The sequence below is a fragment of the Neolamprologus multifasciatus genome, chromosome 9 (genome assembly GCF_963576455.1).
Source record: "Neolamprologus multifasciatus chromosome 9, fNeoMul1.2, whole genome shotgun sequence".
NCBI lineage: Eukaryota > Metazoa > Chordata > Actinopteri > Cichliformes > Cichlidae > Neolamprologus > Neolamprologus multifasciatus.
In genome coordinates, this window is record NC_140447.1 from 31,595,480 (window position 1) to 31,623,398 (window position 27,919).

The 27,919-nt window shown below is 41.8% G+C and overlaps 3 protein-coding genes and 1 pseudogene across 7 annotated transcripts in view; 3 read left to right on the forward strand and 1 right to left on the reverse strand.

Moving 5' to 3' along the window:
- LOC146511899 (uncharacterized) overlaps positions 1–3,058 on the forward strand; it is a 53,467-nt gene extending 50,409 nt beyond the window's left edge. For all 3 annotated transcript variants that reach the window (XM_085171774.1, XM_085171773.1, XM_085171772.1), the window contains exons 3-4: positions 190–1,542; positions 1,916–3,058. In XM_085171774.1, the coding sequence (XP_085027900.1) occupies positions 190–1,524 (1,335 nt within the window). In that variant the 3' untranslated portion in view covers positions 1,525–1,542; positions 1,916–3,058. The remainder of the gene's footprint in view (positions 1–189; positions 1,543–1,915) is intronic.
- The window catches only part of LOC146511897 (uncharacterized), a 146,872-nt gene that overhangs the window by 61,233 nt on the left and 57,720 nt on the right, over positions 1–27,919 (reverse strand). The gene's annotated exons all lie outside the window — the stretch shown is intronic.
- LOC146511901 (uncharacterized) lies at positions 10,304–26,992 on the forward strand. Of its 2 annotated transcripts, none has more exons than XM_085171770.1 (4): positions 10,304–10,637; positions 11,926–12,032; positions 24,874–26,226; positions 26,600–26,992. In XM_085171770.1, exons 2-3 carry the CDS (start codon positions 12,015–12,017, stop codon positions 26,206–26,208), a joined length of 1,353 nt encoding a protein of 450 aa, XP_085027896.1. In that variant the 5' UTR covers positions 10,304–10,637; positions 11,926–12,014; the 3' UTR covers positions 26,209–26,226; positions 26,600–26,992. The 2 variants fall into 2 exon arrangements, with proteins under 2 accessions (XP_085027896.1, XP_085027895.1); XM_085171769.1 differs by having other exon boundaries at positions 10,310–10,637; positions 11,929–12,032.
- LOC146511902 (uncharacterized) lies at positions 17,774–20,673 on the forward strand (annotated as a pseudogene).

The window sequence follows — 27,919 nt, forward strand, 5'->3', positions numbered from 1 at the left end:
GTTTCCTCAGCCAGGACATGTGAGGGCATGATATTCCATACTACGTGTGTTGTACCGAGTGTATTGACTGAAAAGGAACTACTTCAGCCTTTGGTTTAAAACTACTGTTAATAGAGGAAATTTGAAGGTTGAGTTTGTTCCACGACTGCATTTCACTCACTGCCTCTGTTTGTTTCTCTTTCACTGCAGGACCAACATGGAGCAAGAAGTCAGCGCTCTAAGGAGGCCGACAAACCTCACAGAAGAAACAGTGAGAAAAAATACAGCTGTGATGAGTGTGGGAAGGATTTTACCCAGTCTGGAAGCTTAAAACAACACCAACTCATCCACAATGGAGTTAAAGCGTACAGCTGTGATGAGTGTGGAAGGTCTTTTGCCCGGGCTGGAACCTTGAAAAAACACAAAGTCATCCACAGTGGAGTTAAAGCATACAACTGTGATTTGTGTGGAAAATCATTTACCTCGGCTGAAAACTTAAAACAACACCAACTCATCCACAGTGGAGTTAAAGCGTACAGCTGTGACTTGTGTGGAAAGTCTTTTACCCATGCTGGAAGCTTAAAAAGACACCAAATCATGCACAGTGGAGTTAAAGCATACAACTGTGATTTGTGTGGAAAATCATTTACCTCGGCTGAAAACTTAAAACAACACCAACTCATCCACAGTGGATTTAAACCATACAGGTGTTACTTGTGTGGACAGTCTTTTACCCATGCTGGACACTTAAAAAGACACGAACTCATCCACAGTGGAGTTAAAGCGTACAGCTGTGAGTTGTGTGGACAGTCTTTTCACCGTTCGGGAAACTTAGAAAGACACCAACTCATACACAGTGGAGTTAAAGCGTACAGCTGTGAGTTGTGTGGAAAGTCTTTTAACCGTCCTGGAAACTTAAAAACTCACCAACTCATACACAGTGGAGTTAAAGCGTACAGCTGTGACTTGTGTGGAAAGTCTTTTAACCAGTCTGGAAATTTAAAAATGCACCAACTCGTCCACAGTGGAGTTAAAGCGCACAACTGTGACTTGTGTGGAAAGTCTTTTAACCAGTCTGGAAGTTTAAAAACACACCAAGTCGTCCACGGTGGAGTTAAAGCGTACAGCTGTGACTTGTGTGGAAAGACTTTTACCCTGGCTGGAAATTTAAAAACACACCAACTCATACACAGTGGAGTTAAAGCGTACAGCTGTGACTTGTGTGGAAAGTCTTTTACCCAGGCTGGAAATTTAAAAACGCACCAACTCGTCCACGGTGGAGTTAAAGCGTACAGCTGTCACATTTGTGGAAAAACTTTCCGCTGGCTAGCCAGCCGAGACATTCACCTACGCATTCACACCAAAAAGGATGTTTACTGCTGTGATCAGTGTGACAAAGCTTTTGTTACATACGAAAACTTACAGCAGCACATGTTTACCCACACTGGGAAGAGACCTTATAAATGTGACCTGTGTGAGAAGACTTTTAAATCTCCACGTTACCTCAAATCACACCAAAAGAGTCACACCAGAGAGAAACTCTAAAAGTGCAGTTACTGTGAGGTATGTATTTTTCTTTTAACAGTTTTACAATTTTATATGAATGAAGTTTAATTTCAAAGCTTAAACGTTTTAAAAGCTCCTCCCCTTTCTCTCTATCTAACATTCACACTCCAATGGATGCATCTGAGAGCAGCTTGGAGTCAGTATCTTGTGGGATGCAGAGTAGAGCATCCAGGGGTTTAATCACCAGTCTTCCCATTAAGTAGATTACCTACAAATGAAGACTTAATGTTGCCCAGTAAGCTGAGTGTTATAATGTAAACAGTAAGATATAATTGGACACTGGCACAGATACTCTTTATTTCAGGCGGCGTTAAAAAGAAAAATGTTGAAAGAATTCCCTGACTTACACTGTCTTTGTGTCTTTGTTTAGAAGCACAGCGACACAGATGGATCCAATTCTCAACCCTGTCGTCACTGTGGTGGTGGGAAAGAGTTTCTCTGTGACTTTTGTGAAAAAACTTTCAGTCATCAAGAGAACCTAAAACAACATCAACTCAAACACACTGGAGACAAAATGATCTACTGCAAAGAATGTGGGAGAGGCTTTCCTAAACCAAGTCAATTGAAACAAAATTAAGTCATGGGGTCAAAAACCATCTCTCATTCACCACTGCAGATCATCTTAAAGTGCATGAAAGAGTCCACACAGGAGAGAAACCATACAAATGCAGACACTGTAAGAAAAGCGTCTCACTGTTAGGGAGTCCTTCCGCCGGCTTCCATACATGGTCAGGTTGTTTTTCATACCTTTTTACCCTTAACAAATTAAACCATTTACAGACTATTTTCCACTGACCCAGGTAACCTTTGTCATATTTATTTTCTTTTTGATCATCTGAAACATTCAAATGTTGAGTCCTTCAGGTGTAACCTTGACTGTTTTCCCAGTTGCAGCTTAAGCTAGGCTTAATCCTTCCTTTTTATACTACTGCTTAGCCACAACCAGCTGTGACAATGTTCATGGCTGGTTTGGTTAAAGTGCCAGTTTAGTAAATAGGGGAGGGCTCTCAATCCCAGCAGTGCATAAAAATTTGAGTTCTCTGTCATTGCTCACTTTCTGTAAGAATGTCATGGTCCTTGGTCTTTTGACCCAGAGTTTTGTTTTCTATTATTGTGATGTATTTTGGTTCTGGTTTTCTCTTTCTTTGGGTTTTGGTTCTGTTCTTCCCCAGTTTAGTATTTAGGCTTTTCTGCCTGTGTATTCCTGTGTCAAGTCCGGGTTTCTTAGTCTGTGTCTTTGCATGTGTGAGTTCCTGTTTTATTTTGTAGGTCTGTGTCTCTCGTCAGTGTTTCTAGTTTCACTCCCCTTGTCTCGTTATGTCCAATTACTCCCAGCCGTGCCTCCGTCTGTTTCAGGTCTGTTTTTGTTTAGCTTTTCCCAGTTTAGGTTACTCCCTGCTTTGTTTTTTGCCACCCTCGCCTTTGTTTGTTATCTCACTGTCAATAAAGCTTCCTCACCTCAGTTGTGCTGCATCCTGGGTCCTTTAATAACTTACACCTGGCTCGCGTCGCGTCATGACAAAGAAAGCATGTTAACTCGGCTCGCGTCACGTCGTGACAAAGAAAGCATGTTATCCTCAGGCAGAGCTGCAGACGATCAAGAATCCATAACTACTGGATGGTGGACATTTCTCTAAGCAGACAGTCAGTTCTTGGGATGCCAGCTGGATGTAGTTTCACAACATCTGTATTGAATCATATCTGTTATTAATCTCTGTCTCTCTTCCACAGCATGTCTTTATCCTGTCTTCCTTCTCTCACCCCAACCGGTCGCAGCAGATGGCCGCCCCTCCCTGAGCCTGGTTCTGCCGGAGGTTTCTTCCTGTTAAAAGGGAGTTTTTCCTTCCCACTGTCGCCAAAGTGCTTGCTCATAGGGGGTCATATGATTGTTGGGCTTTTCTCTGTATCTATGAAGCGCCTTGAGGCGACATTTGTTGTGATTTGGCGCTATATAAATAAAATTGAATTGAATTGAATTGAATTGAACCTTTAACTTAATCTCTGTGTATTTTTGACATCTTATGCTCTGGTTTAACTTTTAAACAACCTGATTAATGAAAGCACATCAAATAACTCCTGTTTGTCATCAGCGGTGGTTTTAGAATCATCCTCACCTGCTTATGGTTGCAGTTGTTTATCAGTGTGCTACTACTCATGAATTGGCATTTACTTTATAGTGTGATAAGATGTTAATAAGCGTATAAAGCTGTAAAGCCTCTTGAGTCACTTAAATCGCCTTTCTTCCTCAGTGTGATGCTCAATGTGAACTGCAGGTCGCCTTGATGATGTCTATATGCCTTAATGCATTGAGTTTCTTCAATATCATTGGTTAATTAGATATTTAGATTGATAAGCAGCTGAAATTGTCGACCTACTAAAGTGGTCCTCAGGTAGAGCTGCAGACGATCAAGATCAACGTCTCCTTTTAAGAGTAAGGAGACGTTGGCCGGGTCATGTTTTTCATGCTTCATATAATTCTCAATCCAGAGGCATAATTACACTAATTCATAACTCAGTACCATTTAACCTTGTTAACACTATTAGTGATAGTTATGGCAGATATCTTATTGTTCAATGTGAGATAGCCTCACTCAAATTGAACTTGGTTAATATATATGGATGCAATAATGACAATCCATCATTTTTTAGAAATCTTTTTTGTCCCTTGCACCACTTTCGGGATATCTCATTATTGGGGGAGATTTTAACTGCACGCTTTAACCAAGTGTTGATAAATCAAGTGGGGTCGATTCAGCTCATAAGCAGTCTAGAAAGGAAATACTACAATTTATGACTGAACTCAATTTAGTTGATGTTTGGAGAAATATGCACCCAGATAAGATTACTTTTTCCTGCTACTCTAGCACTTATGGCACTTTTTCCAGAATTGACTATTTCTTACTTTCTGCATCTTTGGTACCCATGGTAACTAAATCCTGGTATGATAGTATTGTCATATCAGATCATTCCACCGTTTCGTTTCAACTAAATTTACCTAACTTACCATTATTTACCAGTAGATGGCGACTGCAATCTTTCTGGTTGAAGGATCCAGAATTTTTAGAATAAATTGGAAAGCAAATAGATTATTATTTTGCTTATAACACTACTCAAACTACGGCGACTATAAAATGGGAGGCCTTTAAAGCTTTCCTGAGAGGGCAAATGATCAGTTTTACAAGCTTTAAACATAAAACATCTAGGATGGAACTGGTTCATTTGGAGAAAAAGATAAAAGATATGGAGGAAGAAATATTTATATCCAAATCTAATGTTCTAATTCTATAGTTAAATAAACTCAGAGCTAAATTTAATATTTTGTCATTAAATAAAGCTACTAAAAGTTTACTAAGACTGAAACAGTCATATTATGAACAGGGTGAAAAAGCAATTCTGACTGTAAACAGCTTTTACAGCTTTGATATTGTTTGACACTAGATATCAGGTTTAATTTAAAGGTTTCTGTGTCCCAATGAGCCATTTACACTGACCAGTGTTTCACTTTAAAGAAATAACTGAATGTAAAAAATGGCAGCCCTCAGGCCAGGTTTATAGAGATATATGCATGCATTATGAAATTTATGTATCCCAGATAATTGTTATTCATCCAGTCATGGCAGACCCACCCCTTCCTCCCAAGTTAACTGCAACCCAAAAGAACTAGTGGGGCTATTTACACACTCACAACCAGTGTGGGGTAAAAAGAGCCACCAAAAAGCTGTCAGCCACAGATGTGCTAGAAGAGTTAGAAACTCTACTTATGGAGAAACTTTCTAAGTCTAACAGGGGACAGGTACTCCTGCCCAAATAACATGATATAACCCCACATACAGCCCAGCCATAAAATGAACCAAGTTAAAGACAGCATGGGACCAAATGCATGTAACCAGCCTGCACCAACCTGACATTTCTTCCTCCTGAATTAAATGAATGAATGGATGAAAGTTAAATGACTACAAACCTTATCAATATAAAATTGTACTTATTAGTCAGTATAAGCTTTTAGTGATATAAGTTTGCATATGATAGAATACTGTATGATGACCTTTTTATGACTGTTGTCCACTACAAGACTTGTTTATAAATTCTTTCTCACAGCGATAATAGCTGAACAAGCTGTTATTATTTCACTCCTGCCAGGAAGAGGAGAGCTGGATACTTATCTGCACTCCCTAACAAGAAGAGGGGCCACGTCCTTCAGAATCACACACACACACACACACACACACACATACACCTGAACCACTCTTATCTTCACTCCCTACACACCAACATTCCTCTGTTTATGAATAGACGTATTCACTGTTGTATTACTTTTGTATATAAATAAAGACAAGTGCAGGAACAGAGCGCACATCACAGGGCCCCCACTCTGGTGTGTGCATTCTGTGATCATGCCCTTGCAAGTAAAAGCTGCAGCGTCTGTGTGTTTCTACCTTTAGATTCTTAGCTGTCTTTAGAATAAATCTCTTGACAAACCTAAAGCCACTAGTTCCCACACTGGAGTTCCCTGACACTGTGTGTTAACCGTATTTAGCTTGTATTAAGAGTTGTAACAGGCTAAGCCACCTGAGACACTGCATTGAATGATTGTTCCTGTCTTAATGATTTCAGCTGACTGGTTTCAGCTCAGATGTTCTGCTTTTTCCTTTCAGTAGATCAAATCAGCTCGTGCTCTGTCTGCTTCTATTATGATGGCAAGAAGAAGAAGAAGAAGAAGAAGAATGCTTCAGCGAAGTGGCGTTCATGATCTCGGTGAACAGTCATGGTCACACACTGCATGTGGTTTTGAAAGCAACATGTCTGTTCACCACAACAATGGAGATGTGTAATATTAGTGCAGCTACGGTTTGTTCTTGAACATCAGTTCTGTTTTCTACTTTGATCACTTAGACCAAAAAAGTGTTGTTTTCAGATTCTTTCTTTTAAATCTATAAAGCACCTGTTCATTTTTTATTACAATTAGTTTCACAAAAATGTTAGTGTTTCCTTTATGATCTTTTAATGCTTACACTACACTGTACACGTCTACATTAGAGACATTTCTGTTACCTGTTTCTGTTGACTCAGAGTTGTGAAATGTTCTTTTATTTGATGCACAATATGAAGTTCATAATTTTCTTACAAATAAAACTCTAATGACAAACATGAACAGCTGTGCTTATTTCTGAGACATTTTGAATGTGTTCATATTTAGACAGTGTGCATCTGTCTGCTGAAACTGTAACGGTGAAGCTGAGGTGATGGTCAACAGAAGGCAAATATATATCAATATAAAATAATATTGAAGTAATGTCTTTACCCTCTGCAGCGTGTGGACGCGCTGTGCGCACAATCACCTTATTTACTGTAGTAAACAGGCACCGCTAGCTCACGTGACTGACTGTCTCCATGGTTACATCGTATATTATTAGCTATGTAAACAGCTTCCAAAGATACCGCCATAGCTCTCTGCAGCTGTAACACTTTCACACTTTGCAAATCATTTCACGTTTTTGATAGTTATGAAGACAGAATATGTTTTTAAGGTCATGCTAGGCGGTTGCTATGGTGGTTGCTGTGGACTTGGGTGGACCGCGTCCGATTCCTGTTATTAGCTGTCCGCCGTAGGAAGGCTGCGTTCCATTTACAAGTAGGGACAGTCTGCCGCAACTCGAACTCAAACCCCGCTTTGTTCTTTAATTATAGGCCTTTTATAGCCGTTCATGACACGCACACACATCACGCACACACACACATAAAACACTTTGCCTCACAACGACAGTGCAACTTTACCTAACCTAACCTTTAAAGTATCTGATATAGGATAGAAAAATGAAGCAACCAGAGATTTAATGATGAAGACTCTGGGTTCTGTAGTTCACGTTTTACAGTCCTGAATGACTCTTTGCATATAATTTATTGAAGAGGACTTTAGAATGCACTTTACATTTAGACTGTTGCTGTTTAATTTTTTACATTGTTGCCGTGTTATGTTATGATAAGGTTCACCTGCTGGGGGTTTGATGGATCAGCTGGACAATACAGTCAAAGACAGACTTCATTCATCATATGCAAGAATCCTAGTTGGATTTTTGTTGTCACTCATGTTTTTGAACCAAATATTGAAAATAATTCTGACAGACTGGATACCTGGTCAGGTGTACATTACCTTATACTCAAGCATCCCAGGACAGAGCCCTGCCCCACCATGAGCCTGGGTGGATACGTGGTTATAATTTAAAAGGACCGATACTGAATATGAATATTTCATGAAAATTGAATTATAATGCAAATTAGTAATAAGGGTTTCTCTGCACCCTTATCTACCCCATACTCAAAGAGCTGCGGGCAGAGAGGGTGACAGGAGAGGATGGCACTGAAGAGAAGATGCTCGGTTTCTGGAGTCTCCTGGTCCTGTCAGTATTAGTAGGATGCATCTGCTGTGTCTTCTCGTGGATGCTCACCTACCTTGACTCGTTCCAGCCTGGTATGGATTTCCCAACACTGCGGACAGTGGCCCACGTCAGAGACGTTTAATATTGATTACATATGTCTGAATTGCTAACCCTAACCCTAGCTCAACAGACCACAATTCCCTGGACTGTCAGTATTATTACATTCTGTGAACATAAGTAGCTTTGATCACAGTTTATGTTGTAAAAGAGAAGGAATATTGAAAAAAAGATCAACATTGTGATATTATTTCTTCCAAACTGACCAGAAACATGCTTGTCAGACTCTCACAGCAAAGGATCAGACTCACTGTGCATGACGGCTCAGGCCAATGATGTCTGTTAGATTGTCAGCTGTTTAGTGCTTCTGTACACTTAGGGTCACCGTCTCTATTTCAGAATAATTAATATACAGAAAACACTAAAAGTTGATTGTCTTCCAATATTCTAACATAATTAAAAAACTTTGACTTTGTAAGTACATATTGTTACAGTCCTAATACCAATATGATTCTTCATAACTCCTGCTTTGAAATACTGAACTTTAAATTTTACCTGATGAAAGATAATTTACAGTGGCACTCTGTCAGGATCATTCTGACTATAAGATCACTGTATTAATCTGAATCCTTCTGAAATGTGCTGTGAATGATTGCTGATGCAACTCACTGTTGGAAAGCTGTTAATAAAATGAATCTGTGACACATGCAACACATTCACAGAGGAAGAAGACACAAAGGGAGGACACGCAGAGGCTGTGTTAAAGTCAGAAATCCAAATCTTTAGTCAAAAACAGGCGGCGGTTACAAACAGGAAGACAAGCAGTCCATCAAACAGTCTACAGGGTCAAACATACAGAGAATTCAAACAGCAGTAAAAAATAACTGGACTCTGAAAAACTTAAAGCAATGTGTGACGCAATAAAAGGAAGCAGCGGAGTATATTCACTGAATTGTCATCAATTACAAAAGAGAAAAGGAGAAAAACTATGATTTCTAAGAAAATAAACCTTGATGGAAACATACAGAATGTAAACTGTGTGAGTTTGGTGAACTTTGTTAGTAACAAATGAGGTTAAAAACAAAACAAAACAGACAACTAGAACTATTTAAACAAATGTCATTTTTACTCTACTTTAAACAGACCTCACAAAAGGCTGATGTGGCTGGATCAGTAGTCTGATTTAAGTACGATACCTTTGGCCAGGGATTAATCTGGTACATCGCTTCACTGCGGTCTTATGTATTTTCCCCACACCTGAATTAAAAAAATACTGATATATACAAATAACAGCTTCAGCTGATGCAGCCTGACTCAATGTTCAGCACACAGAGACACAGAGGTACCGTTTAAAGTTTAGTGTTAACCTTGCCTTAAAAGGACTTGTTTGCTGTCTCACATTATCTGACTTTAACAGGAAACCGCCACCCAAGAATAAGAAACGACCTTTTAAGAATATGACCTTTTAAGAACATAACGAGAAGTCACACCTGCCTGTTTGACTAGATAAGAATGTTACTTCCTTTCTTGTATGCTTCATGCTTTCTATAAATAAAGGCAGAGAACTGCTGCAGGGGTGTGAGTCTCCATTGAGCTCTCACCCCTGCACGTTGAACTGTTACAAGTGTCTGAGTGTTAATTCATTATACCTGATTGCTTGATAAAGAATATCTCTATCAAAACGTGTTGCCTCTCGCTGCCTTTTATTGACAACGTTCACACAATAAACAATAGTTTACAACGCATACCTTCCCCACGTAACCCGGTTACAAAGACAAGGCACTGTGTGTGTGTGTTATGTGAGAATGTGTGTGTGTGTGTGTGTGTGTGTGTTTCTTCCCCTTGTCATCCAGTCTGTCTCTGTGTGCTGTGATTAGTGTCCTCATGTTTGTTTACCTCCTACCTGAGGTAAACAAACATATTTCATCTATGAAATATAACAGAGATTACAACCTTCAACCTTCAGTGAGCTTATGGTGAGCCTACAACGTTATTCGTTAACAACAAAGCAAACGAAGCACGGCTTGACAAGTCTAGAAGATAGTTCAAATTAAATGATTAATTCTAATCTATGTCTCAAAACCATGCAAACCAATGAGTAATGGAAGAGGTGTCGCTAATGAAGTGGCCAGTCTGAGGGATCTCCCTCCTCCTCACTGAGTTTCTTTTGCTGCTCTCCTTTGTGTCTTTATAAACTGGTGGTGTTGCCACAGTATTCCTACACGCATTACTGTTTTTATTTACAGATGTGCAATATCTCCATATGCTGCTCCTCTTTCTCACTGTCTGCAGCCCAAATGTGTTTTCTCAGAGCATCTGAGTCACGTGATCGCACAGTAACGAATCAAAGCAAATCAGGAAGAAGGGGGCAGAGCAAAGTGTGTGCGCAGGACAGGAGTCGAGCAGAGAGAGCTGCTTTTGCATGAAACGGGAGTAAAGTAGTGAACTTAGAGGAGAGACACAAACTAAAGTATCGATCATATACCACTACCAACGTCCTGATCGATATCTGCATCGATCTGTCCACCCTTGTCTCCTGGATTGTAGCTGAGATCAGCGTGAACCACGTGGGTCTCTGCTCCCTGATCTGTTTCCTGTGTTTGGAAAGAGTTCCAGCTTCATCACGGAGTTTCTCTCGGTTTGTGGGCTCATCTAAAGGTAAGCACCGAGCTAACTTTACTGTGAGTTCAGTTCATGTTGAGTTTAGCTCCTGAATGAGGTCTTCTGCTGCTCTCCTCGGTGTCTGTTCACAGTTTATTGTGAACATGTTGAGAGAAGAGTGAGAGAGTGTTTGGAGAAAAACACCAACTAATCATTAGCTCAGCATGCTGGGAGAAGTTGGAGCAGAAAAGTCTTTTCATTGTCCCTGCAGCTGTTTTTCTGCATGCACCAAACCTCTACAGCCTCATTTCTATTTGTATGGACTCAAATGTCGTCATACATATTTTATACTTGTAAATCAAATGCGTATTTGTGTATTGAGTTTTGCAACTTTGTAGACCAAAATATGTTAACATTTTATGTTTGTGCATCTACAGATGTAAAACTGCGCTCAGGTTTCCTGGCTGCATGTGGCTTTTGACTTAGATGTTACAAAGACAAGGCACTGTGTGTGTGCGCGCGCGCGTGCGTGTGTGTGTGTGTGTGACCTCACCAAAAGGATCATAAAAGTAGGAAGCAACATCAAACACAATCTTCACAAGGGATGTGCTTGTGATAAAACACTACAGCCTCTTCCCAGAACCTCGAGAGGCTGGGGAGGGGGACAAAGGAATGTCTTGATCCTATAGTTTGAACTAAGACTTTACAAATTTAAGAACCACAATGACAACATTCAACAATTTGACTTAACAATGACCACAATTTGAGCCCAGATATTTCAAGTGATAACAGGAAAGTGTGTGTGTGTTCTCGATTTTACTACCTGGTGGGATCCATGTTAAAGTTGTCCATAAAATTTAAATGATTAATTTTACAAAAATGAAAGCAATATATCACTGACATACAAACGAGGACAAAATTGTTAGTACCCCGCTGTTAATAAAAAAAAAAAAACAAACCCCACAATATTTACTGAAAGAACTTGAAACTGACAAAAGTAATAATCATTTTAAACAATATATTTAAAATCTGACATTGCTTTTGAATTGTTCAACAATATTGTTTAAAAAAAGAAACTCAAAAAGTAGACCTGGACAAAATTATGGTTTCAGGGATTTAAGCTAGTTCCACAGCAGAGGGGCTTGAAAGCTGAAGGCTCAGCTTTCTGTTGTGCTTCTAAATACTGTAGCAACCGCAAGTAAGCCTGCAGTGTGAGAGCAAAGGGCTCTAGTGGGATAGTGTGATGCTATGAGGTCTTTAAGCTATGATGGGGCCTGATCAGTCAAGACTCCTTCCTCTGTTCTTGTTTCACTGTGATGTTACAAAGATCTGTTTTGTGTCCCAGCAGATCAGCAGGAGGAGGAGAGTCCGACGGAGCACCAGACGAACATTTTCAACCATTCGGACTCAGCTCAGCCGCTACAGTGGACAGAAATGTCATCAACACAAAAGGTGAAGAACCTATCACTTTTATTGAAACTGTGTGCACTTCATCAGCTGATGCTTGTTTGTCAAGATGGAAAAGGATTCAAGAAGAAGTTTGTCATTTCGTATGGTATTACCCAGGCTGAAATGAAAGTGTTTCTCACCAGCATCTACAGTGCAATAATCAATACAACTAAAAAGAAAAATGGTTCAAGAAACAGTAAAAAGGCAGTAATAAATCACAACAATAAAAAGGGGTAAATAACATAAAATCTTAATTCATAAACAAACTCAAGTCCAAATAGTCACACTCATACAGGTAGCTTCAGCCCTTTCACAGAAGGGGATAATTAAATTAAGTAGTGTGTGTATCTGGGCAGTATATTGTATGCTGTGTGTGTGGATAGGAGGCATCAGAGTATAGCTGTGCTAATAGCCAAATGGATGGTAATTGGGTGCAGTCCTGCTTTTCTGAGTCTCCCGAGGGAGTGCAGACGCTTTTGTACTTTTTTTGATAACTGCTGTTGTATTAATGAAGAAGGACAGGTCATCAGCAAGGTGCACACCCAGGAACTTAACACTGCTGACCCTCTCCACAGCAGCACCTTCTATGGTGAAGTCTGTGTGGTGATCTCTGCCAGACTTCCTGAAATCGATCACCATCTCTTTTGTTTTGTCCACATTGTTGGTGAGATTACGGGATCTACACCACACTTCAAGCTGCTCCACATCTATTCTATAAGTGGTCGTTGTTGTTGGGTCTAAAGTCAGACCCCGCTGATCCCAGAACTTATTCCCATGAAAGAAAAACAAGGCAACAGCGATCGATCGTTTCACTTGCAAGGGAGGCCTTGTCAGTATCTCAGCTCATCACAGATGACCTCGACGATGGCCCCCTCTTGCCTCCTTTTATTGACAACGTTCACACAATAAACAATAGTTTACAACACGTACCTGTGGGCGATCGTGGCTCAAGAGTTGGGAGTTCATCTTGTAATCGGAAGGTTGCCGGTTCGAGCCCCGGTTTGGACAGTCTCGGTCGTTGTGTCCTTGGGCAAGACACTTCACCCGTTGCCTACTGGTGGTGGTCAGAGGGCCCGGTGGCGCCAGTGTCCGGCAGCCTCGCCTCTGTCAGTGCGCCCCAGGGTGGCTGTGGCTACAATGTAGCTGCCATCACCAGTGTGCGAAAGTGTGTGTGAATGGGTGGATGACTGGATATGTAAAGCGCTTTGGGGTCCTTAGGGACTAGTAAAGCGCTATATAAATACAGGCCATTTACGTACCTTCCCCACGTAACCCCCTTGGTTACAAAGACAAGGCACTGTGTGTGTGTTATGTGAGAATGTGTGTGTGTTCTCCTGCTGATCAAAGGGTCCTATAACATAAAAGCAGGAGGAACATCCTTGGTCACAAAGAGGGTAGTCTCCCCCACACCCTAGATGGTTCACCCTAGATAACACAGTGAAGCCATACAAAGGGGAGGAAGTTTGCCAACATCAAACAGACCTTCACAAGGATGTTCCTGTGATAAAAAAACGCTACCGCCCCCCTCCCAGAATCTTAAGGATCTGGGGAGGGGAGGACAGAAAGAATTCCTTAAAACAATGTACAAATGGTAAACATAAAAATGACAAACATTTAACAATTCACTCTAACAGTTGTGATGAGACCAACCACAGTTGTTGTCTGCAAATTTCACAATATGATTAGCACTGAGTCTGGCTTACAGTAATGTGTGAGCAGACTGAACAGCAGTCAGGGTGTTGCTCCAGGCATAGTTATGGATTTATGGATTTCTTCCAGCTTGCTTGGCGTAGGAGTCCAAGCTCACCCAACGCAGTCAGTAAATGTTTCTTGTAGCGAGAGATGTGGTTATGAGCTTTCTCAGAGAATTGCATTTCCAGAAGACACTGCCGGTCATACACACACTTCTCTTTCACACAGTTTACATTCGCACTACATGGTCTTTTTTTTTTATCTTCAGGCTTATTAGGACCCGAGCACTGAGAGTACGAAGGCCCCATTGTGTCTACTCCATTTCTTCTTCTTATTATTATTATTCAGGCAAAACAAGTGCCTTTTTGAGGGCTTTAACATAATCAAAAACTCATGAAATTTTGTACACGTTTCAGGTTTGATTAAAAATTTCGTGTTTTAATCATTTTACATATGAGCATTGGAAAATGGCTCTGGAGCGCCACCTATGTGTTGTTAAATGAAGTCCTACGATCATATAGTTGGAGCTACATGTATAAAATTTGGCACACATGTGTATCATGCCAAGATGAACAAAAAAGTCAGTGGCCCATTGACGCAAACCCAACAGGAAGTCCGCATGTGAGTGAAGTTGGCCACCCCACCTTCTTCAAATCCAACAAAAGTGGTATTAAACACTACGTTTGTGCTGGTGTGTGCTGCAAAAAAAAAGTCCCTTTCTGCCGCTATCATTTTAAAGATATTAAAGAAAATTCCTTCAAACAAAACCAGTGTCAATCAACGGTACTATGTTTGTGCTGGTTTGTGCTACTAAAATTGTCTTTTGTGCTGCTTCTGTTTTAAAGATATTAATGAAAATGTAAAGGTCAACAACACGTTGGCACGTAAGGATGCTGTCATAGCCTGTCAACGACGCTGATTAGCTGTGTATATACGAACGTGAATCGCGTCATCAGCTGGAGCAGCCGGTCACCGGTCACTTACTGACTCACACTGCAAAACAGAAGGAATTGTTAATGTATTTATTTTAATTTTAATTGAGGTTAGGTTTGTTTTTGTTTTTTTGTGTGTGCAACATAGATTTTCTGTGCACAGAGACTGTACCAGCAGTGAATGATTGCGCACTCGCGCAGCTTAGAGGGAACATTGCAGAAGAGTAATAGGAGTGTGCCCTTAGTGAAGGGTTATGAAAACACCCAATGTCAACAACGCTGTAGTATTGGAAAAATAATTTAATAATTTCTGCAGATTTTGATTTGGGAGTATCCTTATTAGAGCTTCGGTCTAGGCACGTAGTTTGTGTGCCTCCATCTAAATTGAGATTGTGTGTTGTCATATCTGGAATTTGTGAGAATAAATTGACAAAGAAGTTTTCATCATCCCAGTTGGGGGCATAGATGCTGGCTAAAATTAGTCTGAGTCTATAAAGTTGGCCAGCCACAATAATATAACGGCCTATAGGATCAGAAAAAATGCTCGATACAGCAAAAGGGACGCTTTTACCAATAAGGATGGCCACCCCATTCATCTTAGAATTAAAGTTGGAATGGAATGTCTGGCCAACCCAACCATTCAATCTATGTTGGTCTGCTATACAAAGGGGAATCTCCTGCAGAAAAGATATGTCAGCTCTGAGATTTTTGAGCTGTGTAAGCATCTTTTTGCTCTTAACAGGGTGATTCATAAACTTAATGTTCCAACTTACAAAGTTTGCTGCATAACCAGTAAGCTTCGCCTGTTTGTTGACAGCAGCCATAGAGTTATCTAATGAAAGAGCAACATATATATGCACCCTCCCATGTATATGCAGCCCCAGGCATTGGGGAAACACTAGGACCAAGAGAAAACAACAACAACAAAAAGAAACAAAACTGGCAACCGCCTGGCTATAACTCAGAATGAAATAACATAGCACCTTAATAAACATCTTAATTAGTGCAAACGTCATTTATCCAGTCTTAACATGATGTGGTATAAATGAAGTAATTACACTGTTCACTAAACCTTGCATCTTGCGAAGCCTCATCATCGGGGACAGGCTAGAAACAAAAGTCAATCAGAAAGGGGAACTTCACCCGGCAGTTTCACTCGGTAAGACAATGTTTTTCACGTATGCCATTGCCTTCTCTGGATCCAGAAACTCCTTACTCTCACCCCGGAAAGATACACTGTCTGGCCTGAAACATTATTCCGTAGCAGACATCTTGACGCCATCAAAGCAGGTTCCTCACGTCATTAAAAGCAGAGTGAGCTTTGGCAATGCTTGCGGTGTAGTCAGGGAAGATGGCCACAGGGTTCCCCTTATATTGCAACGGACCCCGCTCCCGGGCCCGTCGTAACACATTGACGCAGTCTTGCTAGTAATGGAGTTTGGCGATGAAAACTTGAGGTTTCCCATTAGATCTTCTGGGAGCAAGGCCTCTATGGTAAATGGTTCATGGACTGGTTCTTATATAGTGCTTTTCTACTCTCCTGGAGTACTCAAAGTGCTCTATACAACACGCCACATTCACCCCATACACACCGTATACGGTGAGTGCTTTTCTAACTATCATTCATACGCCGACGGATGCATCGGAGAGCAAGTCGAGCATTGAGTTTTTCCTTTCCCACTCACTGTGTGTTAATAGACCTCTCTGCATTGAGTCATATCTGTTATAGGGCTTTGGAGCGTGATGTCACGGGGGTGGGCGTGGAAAGAATTTTGGCCTGATCCGCCATTTTCAGGGTCAAAACAAAGCACAAGCGAAAAAGGAGCGAAGGCACACACAACAGCCATGGTTCATATTTGCTGTGTGGTCGGCTGCAATGTTCGATCGCACGACCGGCAAGACAATAAGCTTGAAAATGGTTTATCTTTTCATTCTTTCCCAACCTGGAAGCAACATGAGGCAGCTCGTGTATTGGATGTTACCAAACGAAAGGCGTCTAGCCTGGATAGCAGCTGTGAGACGAGCTGATATCCAGTTCTCTTCCATCTCCTAATATCTGTTGGTGCTCCAGACATTTTCATTCCGGTAAGTTCTAAATATGTTCATATCACTCTTTATAGCCTATTATTTTTATTTTCGATGCACTCTGATCTCATAGCAAATGAGAACAAACATCCTACTGAGTGATTTTGCAGAACTACCTTCTATTTATAGAGTTGCTAATTATTTGGCATTATTGCAGGCAAACCAGCCAATGAAATGGATGGGTTCCACCGCCACAGGGTTTCTACTCCACGGCCGTATTTCATACGGGTCCACATTTCCAATGCACGCCATTTTTTGCAAGTACCGCTGCTTCGCCTCTGGACGCAATCAGTCTCTATACAGTCCATTCACTTTTGAGCTGCTTTTAAGCATCTTTCTTGTAGTCGTCGTTCCAACACAGTGTGTTTGTTTTGATTCGTAGACCCCGAAAATGGCGCCGCGCTCCCACAATGCATTGCGGCGTAACGTCAACTCCAAAGCCCTATAAACCTCTGTCTCTTTTCCACATCATGTCCGGTGTTCCTTCTCTCACCCCAACCAGTTGCAGCAGATGGCCCCGCCCCTCCCTGAGCCTGGTTCTGCCGGAGGTTTCTTCCTGTTAAAAGGGAGTTTTTCCTTCCCACTGTCGCCAAAAGTGCTTGCTCATCGGGGGTCATATGATTGTTGGGTTTTTCGCTGTATTTATTATTGTACGATCTACTGTACAATATAAAGCACCTTGAGGCAACTGTTGTTGTGATTTGGCACTATAAAAATAAAATTGAATTGAATACTTCCTGAGCTAGAGCCTAAGCTAGAGCAACCCCAAAACCTGGTGGATGTGAGCGATACACCAGGTTTTCTTTATCCAGTTGCAGAACTTCTTTGAGTAGAGTAGAAACTGAGCTGGTCAAGCTGTAAACAGCGTCCTCTGTAATACCCACAATTCAAATATTACACCTCCGCATTCTTGCCTCCATATCTTTGTTCTTTTCTTTTCAGCTAACTGTAATCCTGCAACCGTCTCTTGGAGGCTGACAACCTTCAGGTTTCCTTTATTAAAATCCCCGGTTGGGATAAACAGCAGTTTCCTGACTGCTGATCACGCTGTACAGTTCCCCGAGTGGAGACTGTCAGAAAACGACAACAAGAAGACAGCTCCTTGGAAGACAGGACCAACTTCACATCGATCAGATTTGCACACTGTTAGACCTTACCACTACATGTTTCAAATACAACGATGGCTTCTACAGACAAAAACATGGCTGCGCCATGGGCTCCCCCGTGTCACCTATTGTAGCCAACCTTTACATGGAAGAAGTGGAGAGAAAGGCTCTTGTCTCTTTCAAAGGGAGAGTACCCAGCCACTGGTACAGATATGTAGATGACACCTAGGTCCAAATCAAAACACAAGAAGTGGAATCCTTCACTGCACACAATAACGCCGTGGATAAAAACATCAAGTTCACCAGAGAAGACACAAAGGACGACTGTTTGTCTTTCCTGGACTGCGCTGTGCACATTGAAGAGAATGGCAACCTCAACATTGAAGTTTACCGGAAGCCCGCACACACAGACCAGTACCTCCTGTTTGACTCCCATCTCCCTCTGGAACACAAACTTGGGGTAATCAGGACCCTACACCACCGGGCAGAAAATGTTCCCTCTACGCCTGAAGGGAAAAAGAAGGAACACACACATGTAAAGGAAGCACTTAAAACATGCGGTTATCCTAATTGGGCGTCCATAAAGTTAGCAAAGAGGCACAGAAAAGAGGACCAGACACCAGCGATGGATGATAAGAAAGATGGACGCAACAACATTGTCATCCCCTACGTAGCCGGTGTATCAGAGAAACTCAGGAGAGTTTTCTCCAAGCACGACATCCCAGTATACTTCAGACCCAGCAACACACTCAGACAAAAACTGGTTCATCCCAAAGACAAAACTCCAAAACATAAACTTAACAACGTGGTGTATGCTGTACAGTGCAACGAGGAATGCCCAGACCTCTACATTGGAGAGACCAAACAGCCACTTCACAAGCACATGACACAACATAGAAGAGCCACCTCCACGGGACAAGACTCAGCAGTTCATCTGCATCTAAAGAACTAAGGTCACTCTTTCGAGGATGCCAATGTTCACATTTTGGACAGAGAGGACAGATGGTTTGAAAGAGGAGTGAAAGAAGCCATTTACGTCCACTGTGAGCGACCATCTTTGAACAGAGGCGGTGGTTTACGACACCAACTGTCTGCCATCTATAATCCAGTTTTGAATTCCCTTCCCAGACGCCTTAACGCCCACTCACATCCTGGGCCATCTGACCTCAGGAAATCACATGATAGGGTGGGGCCAGGTTTCACAATGAGCTCACCTGAAACCCTGGCTGATTGTGACCCACACCCATTTTCACACCTTGGCTCATGGGATTAGGTAGAGGATCATTGGGGGGTCCTTTGTCCCACTTTGGGGGGAAACTCCCACTGGGTTTAAATCTGGGACTCTCCACCATTTGACCCTTAGAACTGAAGAAGCTTCTCGGATGAGAGGTGAAACGTCTTCAAGCAACTTAAACAAGTCCAGACCCTTTTCTTTCCGAGCTCCTTAGACTAATCATCAGGTACTCCAGGTCTGGTGACCAGAAGGATTTGACCGGGTGCACGTTTGCATAATCAAACCAGCTGCTGTTGATCATGAAACACATACTGTTAGGTCTAAACTGTGGTGAGGGAAACATCAGACTTCACTCTATCTTAACTGAAGTAATTGCTTTATTGTCACTTGCCAATATCATGCACATACAGACAGCAACTTCTCAAAATGGCCGCCAATCCATTTCCTGCCCACTTTAAATACTCTAAAGACCACGCCTTCTCAATTCAGACTGGCCTATAAAAGAGCTGCAATTGAGGCAGGCCTTCTCTTTACTGGGAAAACAAGATGGCCGCCACAGAGGTAACCTGCAGAACACTTTGTTACATTAATGCTTCCCAACACGTGGCCTATTGGTAGTGATGGCCAAATGAAGCTTTCTGAAGCTTGCATTGAAAAACGGTTCATTACTCGAAGCTTTTCAACACAGTCCTCTCTGGTGACATCTGGTGGCCAAAAATATGAAGAGCAGCTTGAATCCACAAAATAAAACCAACTGCTTCGTAATGATTGCCCACTCTGCAGAGTGGAATTCTGTCTGATATTGGGCTGCTGTTGTGTTGCTTTGAACGTGTATTTTTTGGGGTGACAAAAATGTTGTTTATTTCTTTAATAAATAATTTTGACCAGTAAGCTTTCCTTGTTTAAACATGCACCATGGCGTGGTCTTTCTTTGCTAGTGACGTCTTGATGTTGGTAAATACAATAATTGAAAAATACCACGTTACACATAATATACATATAATGTACAACACATTATGGAGTATGCTTCTGCTGTGAAGTCCCGCCTCCGTGTACTTATGCAGTTAATCGCTAGCTAGAGTATTTTTATAAATAATTATATATTAGGGAAATTTTCCTATACATATTTTTGACCTGGGGGTAGAATTGATTGTGAACTGGAAAGGGAAAATGCTTATGAACTTGCAAATTAAAAACATGATGCATTTCAGGTAACCCTTTTCCATTTGTATTTAAGAAGAAAATTTGTCCCACTGTGCGATGGCCGAACTTGTTCCTTTTATATTTAGATATTTTCTCCTGCATTAAGGAAAATCCCTTCACGTGGAACAGAAGAGGCTGGAGTGCACAGAAACTGGTAGAGATGCAGTTATACATTCTAACTGGGCCCCACAAACTATCAGCTAAAGAGAATAAATAAATTAAATTGCTGCACATTTTGCAGACTAACAGTTTAAGATTATTTAAAACATAAAATGTATCTTTTTATAACATTAAATGTAAAGAGTCAAATAGAAGTCTTTCTAAAGTTATTTAATGATATTTATATTATGAAAAGCAAAAGATAAAATAAACATGCACAAAACAAAAGCAAACAACAAGAACACAAAGCTGGAAAACCCACCCGATTGACCAAAAACTCAAAATACTCCCACAGAACTCCTCTAATCCCCGCTGGCTCCAAATCTCTCAGTAAAAATATCAGTGGTTTGCTATCTGTCACCATCAAAACACTCCACAATTCCCGCAAATGATTCGCTTCCTTATAAACCATTGAATCAGATACAGTACCAAAGCAGTTAGTTTCTAAATGAAGCTTCGGATGTCACTAATCACGTGACTCTGTTTTGACACGGTGCTTCTGAAGCAGTGTGTTGATTTTTTTTTTTTTTTACACACGCACCGGAGCGTCAGCTGCAAGCGGGCCTTCACTACCTATTGGCACAATTTAAAAACTGGTATATAGTTTGACGTCCACACTTTCAACCCAAGTTGAAATGGAGACTCTGGGTTGCATCTTGTTGCTGTGTTGTCTTAAATTGGTCATGTGATTTTGACGCGCCGGCTCGTCTGTCGACCCCAGAGGGTTCAACACAAAAACCTGCTGCTGCTTGGGGAAGCTCACGACGAGGCTGCCATACTTGGCGGCATCTTCTTACTCCGTGCTCTGACAAACGTGCACAACTGTAAAGAGATCATATTTCCAGACTGAGGAAAGAAATCTGCTAACTTCTCTCTAGTCCATAAAACACTTTCAGCATTACAAACGTCCGGATGGGAGATGTGCACGAGAGGGGGTCCGGCAGATCTCAGTGTCTGACCATTTTACTAACTCTTATAGCCTCGGCCCCCCTCCAAACTCATTTTTTCTTTTCTTTTCTTTTTTTCTCTCAGTGAGCCTAAGTTATGACCTTGGCTTCCTAGTTTTTTCTTCTTGTGTGAGATTAAGGAGACTCTCCCATGCAGTATGTTCTGTTCTCTTTGTAATTAGAAAAGCAAGGCCATGATTCTCTGCAAACAGTATTTCTTTATAAATCAGCAGTATAATGCATCATAAAACAGTGTAATATTCAATTCCGAAAATAAACAATCAATTAATTTTATTACATGCACTTGGGTATTTTCATAGCTCAGCATCCAACATCAAAATCCGCTGGGCAGTCCTAACAGCACACATTGATACGCAGAAATCAACAACCTTTGTCTCTCAGAACTAAGTGCCTGCTAATGCCCTCTCTATTTCCTTCCTCCCTTCCTCGTGTCCTTGATGCCACTTCTTCGCACAGTATGTTCTCCTTGCTTTGGCTTACCCACTCCTTATCCCATTAACAGCAGCTCTGTCATGTCTGCTTCTCACATACACCTCTGACCTATTCTCCATGTTCTATGTGCTCTATGTGTGAATGTTTAGTAGCTTGACCTACTTAAATGAATAATGCATATGGTTAATACAAATAAATCCCTTATACTATCATCTATTCTTAAAGTAGGCTAAGATGCGAATTGCTCTCTCTCTCTGAGGGATGCTAGCGCTGCCTCTGCACATTTCGCAAAGGTGCAAGGAGCAAGTGACAACCTGAACGGCAGCACCAGGTATTTATAGGCTACGTCCTCGAATGCAACCCTCAGAAACTGCCTGTGGTTTGCATGTATAGCCACATGAATGTATGCATCTGTTAGATCAGTTGTTGAAAACCAGTATCCTGGGCTGACTGCATTCATGTTTTATTCATGTTCAAGACTCGCAGGTTGAGCCTTTCCAGTTTTTTCCGAACAACAAAATAATGGCTGTACCAACCTTTTCTGTCTCTGAAGCGGGGACCACTAGTATTTCGGAGTGCGTTTATTTCCTCCCTCAGTTTTATTGGTTCCATCAGTGCCGACAGTTATGTTCACGACTCTCCGGAGACAAGGCGGCCTGACCCAGAACTGCAACCGGTAACCCATAGCAATAGTTCACAACACCCACAGAGAGGGGCACAAGCGTGCCATTGAGGGAGGTAGACAGCCAGCCGGCTGACCTGCAGCACCGACGGTGGGGTTTTGTTGCCCTCCCAGTATGTCTGCAGGAAAATGTATAACCTGCCTGACCTGGCTCATTCTGCCAGCAGGCTAATTATTTGTGATTATCTGAGAATAAACACTTTATTGATTGTAACATGGGAACATGTACATTCATACATTTTGTTGGAGGCACCTTTCTTCGGGAACAACAATGAAAAACAGTGGGAAAGCTGGATGTGGTCACCTGAACACCTGAGCAGAGAGTTACAACCTGAGACATTTTGTGTGCAGGGGTGACAGTGTTAGTAAGCGAAGCGCTTTCTGGGGCTGAAAACCTGAACAGAACTTAAGCAGCACCTCTTAATCAGCAACCGAGAGGAAAAGCAGAGTCTTCCTGCAACTGGACCCCTTCTCCACTCCGTACAACAGCTAGTAGGGCTGATGTTCCTTCCTCCTGGAAATTGGGTCCCACTGCGGGACAGAATGTGGGCCCTTGCTCCAGGCCGACTGGTGTGGAACTCGAACTGGAGGATGTGCTCCCGGCCAGAGGCGTGTTTGTGCCTCCAGGGGGAGCACATCCTCCAGTTCAAGTTCCACGCCAGCCGGCTTAGAGTGGGCCTTTGGGCACCGGTCTCTTCCCAGTCGGCAGATGAGTGGTGGGCTTGTGAGAGCTAGCTGCAGGCTTGGGCTTCACCTGACATCTGGCAATGATGTTGTGCAGAGCTTCTGTCTGCTTCTTCCTCAGATCGAATCCAGTCTGAATGGCTTCAACTAAATGTCTGAATAACCCAGCCGCAGACACCGGCTTGTCCAGATATACAGCCCTTTCCCTGTCTGAGATGTCATAGAGGGTCAGTCACTGGTGCCTCTGTGCCAATACTACTACAATACAATACAATACAATTTTATTTATATAGCACATTTAAAAACCCAAAGGCACACCAAAGTGCTTCACAGTAATATGGAGAGTCAACATAAGTCAATAACAGGTTACAAATCAGGCACTAGCACAGACAGGATAGAGGCACTAACAGACCAGGAGAGTTAGATAAATACAAAATATGCTAAGAAGACAAAAACAGCAGTAAAATTAATAAAAAATAATACACTTAATAAAAGATTTAAAAGTTTAAAATTGAAAAGATTTAAAAGGGTATTAATTGGTCAGGAAAGCCAAGTCAAATAGATATGCTTTTAATCTTGATTTAAAGGACTGGATAGAGTCCAAGGCTCGAATAGAAGCAGGGAGGCTTCCAAAGGTTGGGTGCAGCTGAAGCAAAGGCACGATCGCCTCTGGTCTTCAGTCTAAACTTAGGTTGGGCCAGGAGTAATTGACCTGATGATCTTAATGCACGACAAGGAGTGTACAAATTGAGGAGGTCAGTGAGGTAGCTCGGCGCAATGTTATTCAGGATTTTAAAAGTGAGTAGCAAGATTTTAAACTCAATGTCAAAGCCATCACTCTGCCCAGTGAGAGCGCTGTGACCTTGTTAAGAGGATTTAATCAGTGGCGACGGTAACCTCTTAACAAGGTCACAGCGGGATGTTATCAGGAATCAGTGATCTGAGCTCCGCCAGGCACATAGCGTGGTACATTTGGAGCATGGTGACGGAGTTCATAGTTCAGGCAATGTTGGTCTGAGCCCAATAAGTCGTCTTCAGCTGCTATGCTGACAGTCTGCAGCGCTTGGACGGCAGATTTGCGGCACCACCGACTCCATGGTTAAGGGATGGGGCCAGTAAGCGGCCAGAGACAGCTCCATTAGGAGTGGGTTAGCTAAGCCAGTTTTGTCAGTGCTGTCCAACTTCATGTACTGTTCATAGCTGGGTACAGCAGGTAGACAAAGGTTTGCCACATGATGCACTTATCTCTCAGACAAAGTTTGGGAACATAGGAAGGCAGTTTTTCGATATTGTGGGGTCCAGTTGGAGGAAAAAGCCTGTGAACCGCGACAGCTTCTGAGCTGGCAGAGGAGAGGGCTAGTCCACCTGCAGCTTCTTAGCTGCACAGTGAATCAGGGGCTGACTGCCGAAGCAGTGGCGACACATTGGGGCTGTGCACACGTCATCACAGATCATCTGCCTTAAAGGTGTGAATAAAGGTTTCCTCAGCCAGGACACGTGAGGGCATGATATTCCATACCACGTGTGTTGTACCGAGTGTATTGACTGAAAAGGAACTACTTCAGCCTTTGGTTTAAAACTACTATTAATAGAGGAAATTTGAAGGTTGAGTTTGTTCCACGACTGCATTTCACTCACTGCCTCTGTTTGTTTCTCTGTCACTGCAGGACCAACATGGAGCAAGAAGTCAGCGCTCTAAGGAGGCCGACAAACCTCACAGAAGAAAGGGAGAGAAAAAATACAGCTGTGATGAGTGTGGAAAGGATTTTACCCAGTCTGGAAGCTTAAAACAACACCAACTCATCCACAGTGGAGTTAAAGCGTACAGCTGTGACTTGTGTGGAAAGTCTTTTACCCAGGCTGGACACTTAAAAACACATCAACTCATCCACAGTGGAGTTAAAGCGTACAGTTGTGACTTGTGTGGACAGTCTTTTACCCGGGCTGGACACTTAAAAACACATCAACTCATCCACAGTGGAGTTAAAGCGTACAGCTGTGACTTGTGTGGAAAGTCTTTTACCCATGCTGGAAGCTTTAAAAGACACCAAATCATGCACAGTGAAGTTAAACCATACAGCTGTGATTTGTGTGGAAAATCATTTACCACCGCTGAAAGCTTAAAACAACACCAACTCATCCACAGTGGAGTTAAACCGTACAGCTGTGACTTGTGTGGACAGTCTTTTACCCGGGCTGGACACTTAAAAACACATCAACTCATCCACAGTGGAGTTAAAGCGTACAGCTGTGACTTGTGTGGACAGTCTTTTCTCCGTTTGGAAAACTTAGAAAGACACCAACTCATACACAGTGGAGTTAAAGCGTACAGCTGTGAGTTGTGTGGAAAGTCTTTTAACCGTCTTGGAAACTTAAAAGCTCACCAACTCATACACAGTGGAGTTAAAGCATACAGCTGTGACTTGTGTGGAAAGTCTTTTAACCAGTCTGGAAATTTAAAAGCTCACCAACTCATCCACAGTGGAGTTAAAGCGTACAGCTGTGACTTGTGTGGAAAGTCTTTTACCCAGGCTGGACACTTAAAAAAACACCAACTCGTCCACAGTGGATTTAAAGCGTACAACTGTGACTTGTGTGGAAAGTCTTTTAACCATCTTAGAAGCTTAAAAACACACCAACTCATCCACAGTGGAGTTAAAGCGCACAGCTGTGACTTGTGTGGAAAGTCTTTTACCCAGGCTGGAAATTTAAAAACACACCAACTCGTCCACGGTGGAGTTAAAGCGTACAGCTGTGACATTTGTGGAAAAACTTTCCGCTGGCTAGCCAGCCGAGACATTCACCTACGCATTCACACCAAAAATGATGTTTACTGCTGTGATCAGTGTGACAAAGCTTTTGTTACATACGAAAACTTACAGCACCACATGTTTACCCACACTGGGAAGAGACCTTATAAATGTGACCTGTGTGAGAAGACTTTTAAATCTCCACGTTACCTCAAATCACACCAAAAGATTCACAGCAGAAAGAAACTCTAAAAGTGCAGTTACTGTGAGGTATGCATTTTTCTTTTAACAGTTTTACAATTTTATATGAATGAAGTTTAATTTCAAAGCTTAAAAGTTTTAAAAGCTCCTCCCCTTTCTATCTATCTAACATTCACACTCCAATGGATGCATTTGAGAGCAGCTTGGAGTCAGTATCTTGTGGGATGCAGAGTAGAGCATCCAGGGGTTTAATCACCAGTCTTCCCATTAAGTAGATTACCTACAAATGAAGACTTAATGTTGCCCAGTAAGCTGAGTGTTATAATGTAAACAGTAAGATATAATTGGACACTGGCACAGATACTCTTTATTTCAGGTAGCGTTAAAAATAAAAATGTTGAAAGAATTCCCTGACTTACTCTGTCTTTGTGTCTTTGTTTAGAAGCACAGCGACACAGATGGATCCAGTTCTCAACCCTGTCGTCACTGCGGTGGTGGGAAAGAGTTTCTCTGTGACTTTAGTAAAAAAAACTTTCAGTCATCAAGAGAGCCTAAAACAACATCAACTCAAACACACTGGAGACAAAATGAACTACTGCAAAGAATGTGGGAGAGACTTTCCTAAACGAAGTCAATTGAAACAAAATTAACTCTGTCACATGGGGTCAAAAACCATCTCTCATTCACCACTGCAGATCATCTTAAAGTGCATGAAAGAGTCCACACAGGAGAGAAACCATACAAATGCAGAAACTGTGAGAAAAGTGTCTCACTGTCAGGGAGTCGTAACAAACATGAACGTACAAACATGGAGGGGAAACTACAGGTGTGACCAGTGTGAGAAATCTAAATATTTCACACCCATTGATTTGAAAACCTTCAATATGAACTAAAGCCATCAACAGGATGTGAAACGACCACTGATGTGACTTTATATCCAAGAAAAAGATTAAAACTCAAGCTGATCTGGGTCTGGGCTGTACTTTGGTGTATTACCACCTTAAACAGCTTGATCTTTTTGTGGTTTCATTGACTCAGTTATGTCAGATTTCCTCTCTGTCCTGGTGTGGATGCTCATCTGTAAAGAAGTAAAACTCGGATGGTTCAGTGGTCTCTAGCAGCTGATTAGTGAGCCAGCACTTCTGTGTATCATGCAGTTGTGCTTCTTTTCCTCTTGTGTCGACTCAGCTCAGTTACTCGGTTAGAGGGTTCCACATATACAAGAATCCTTCCTGGAATCAGTTTTTTGGTATGAGATGTTCTTGGGAAGACGTCACACCACCACCACTGTGCAGGCTCGCGTCGCAAACCGTGACAAAGAAAGCATGTTATCCTCAGGCAGAGCTGCAGACGATCAAGAATCCATAACTACTGGATGGTGGACATTTCTCTAAGCAGACAGTCAGTTCTTGGGATGCCAGCTGGATGTAGTTTCACAACCTTTAACTTAATCTCTGTGTGTTTTTGACATCTTATGCTCTGGTTTAACTTTTAAACAACCTGATTAATGAAAGCACATCAAATAACTCCTGTTTGTCATCAGCGGTGGTTTTAGAATCATCCTCACCTGCTCATGGTTGCAGTTGTTTATCGGTGTGCTACTACTCATGAATTGGCATTTACTTTATAGTGTGATAAGATATTAATAAGCGTATAAAGCTGTAAAGCCTCTTGAGTGACTTAAATCGCCTTTCTTCCTCAGTGTGATGCTCAATATGAACTGCAGGTTGTCTTGATGATGTCTATATGCCTTAATGCATTG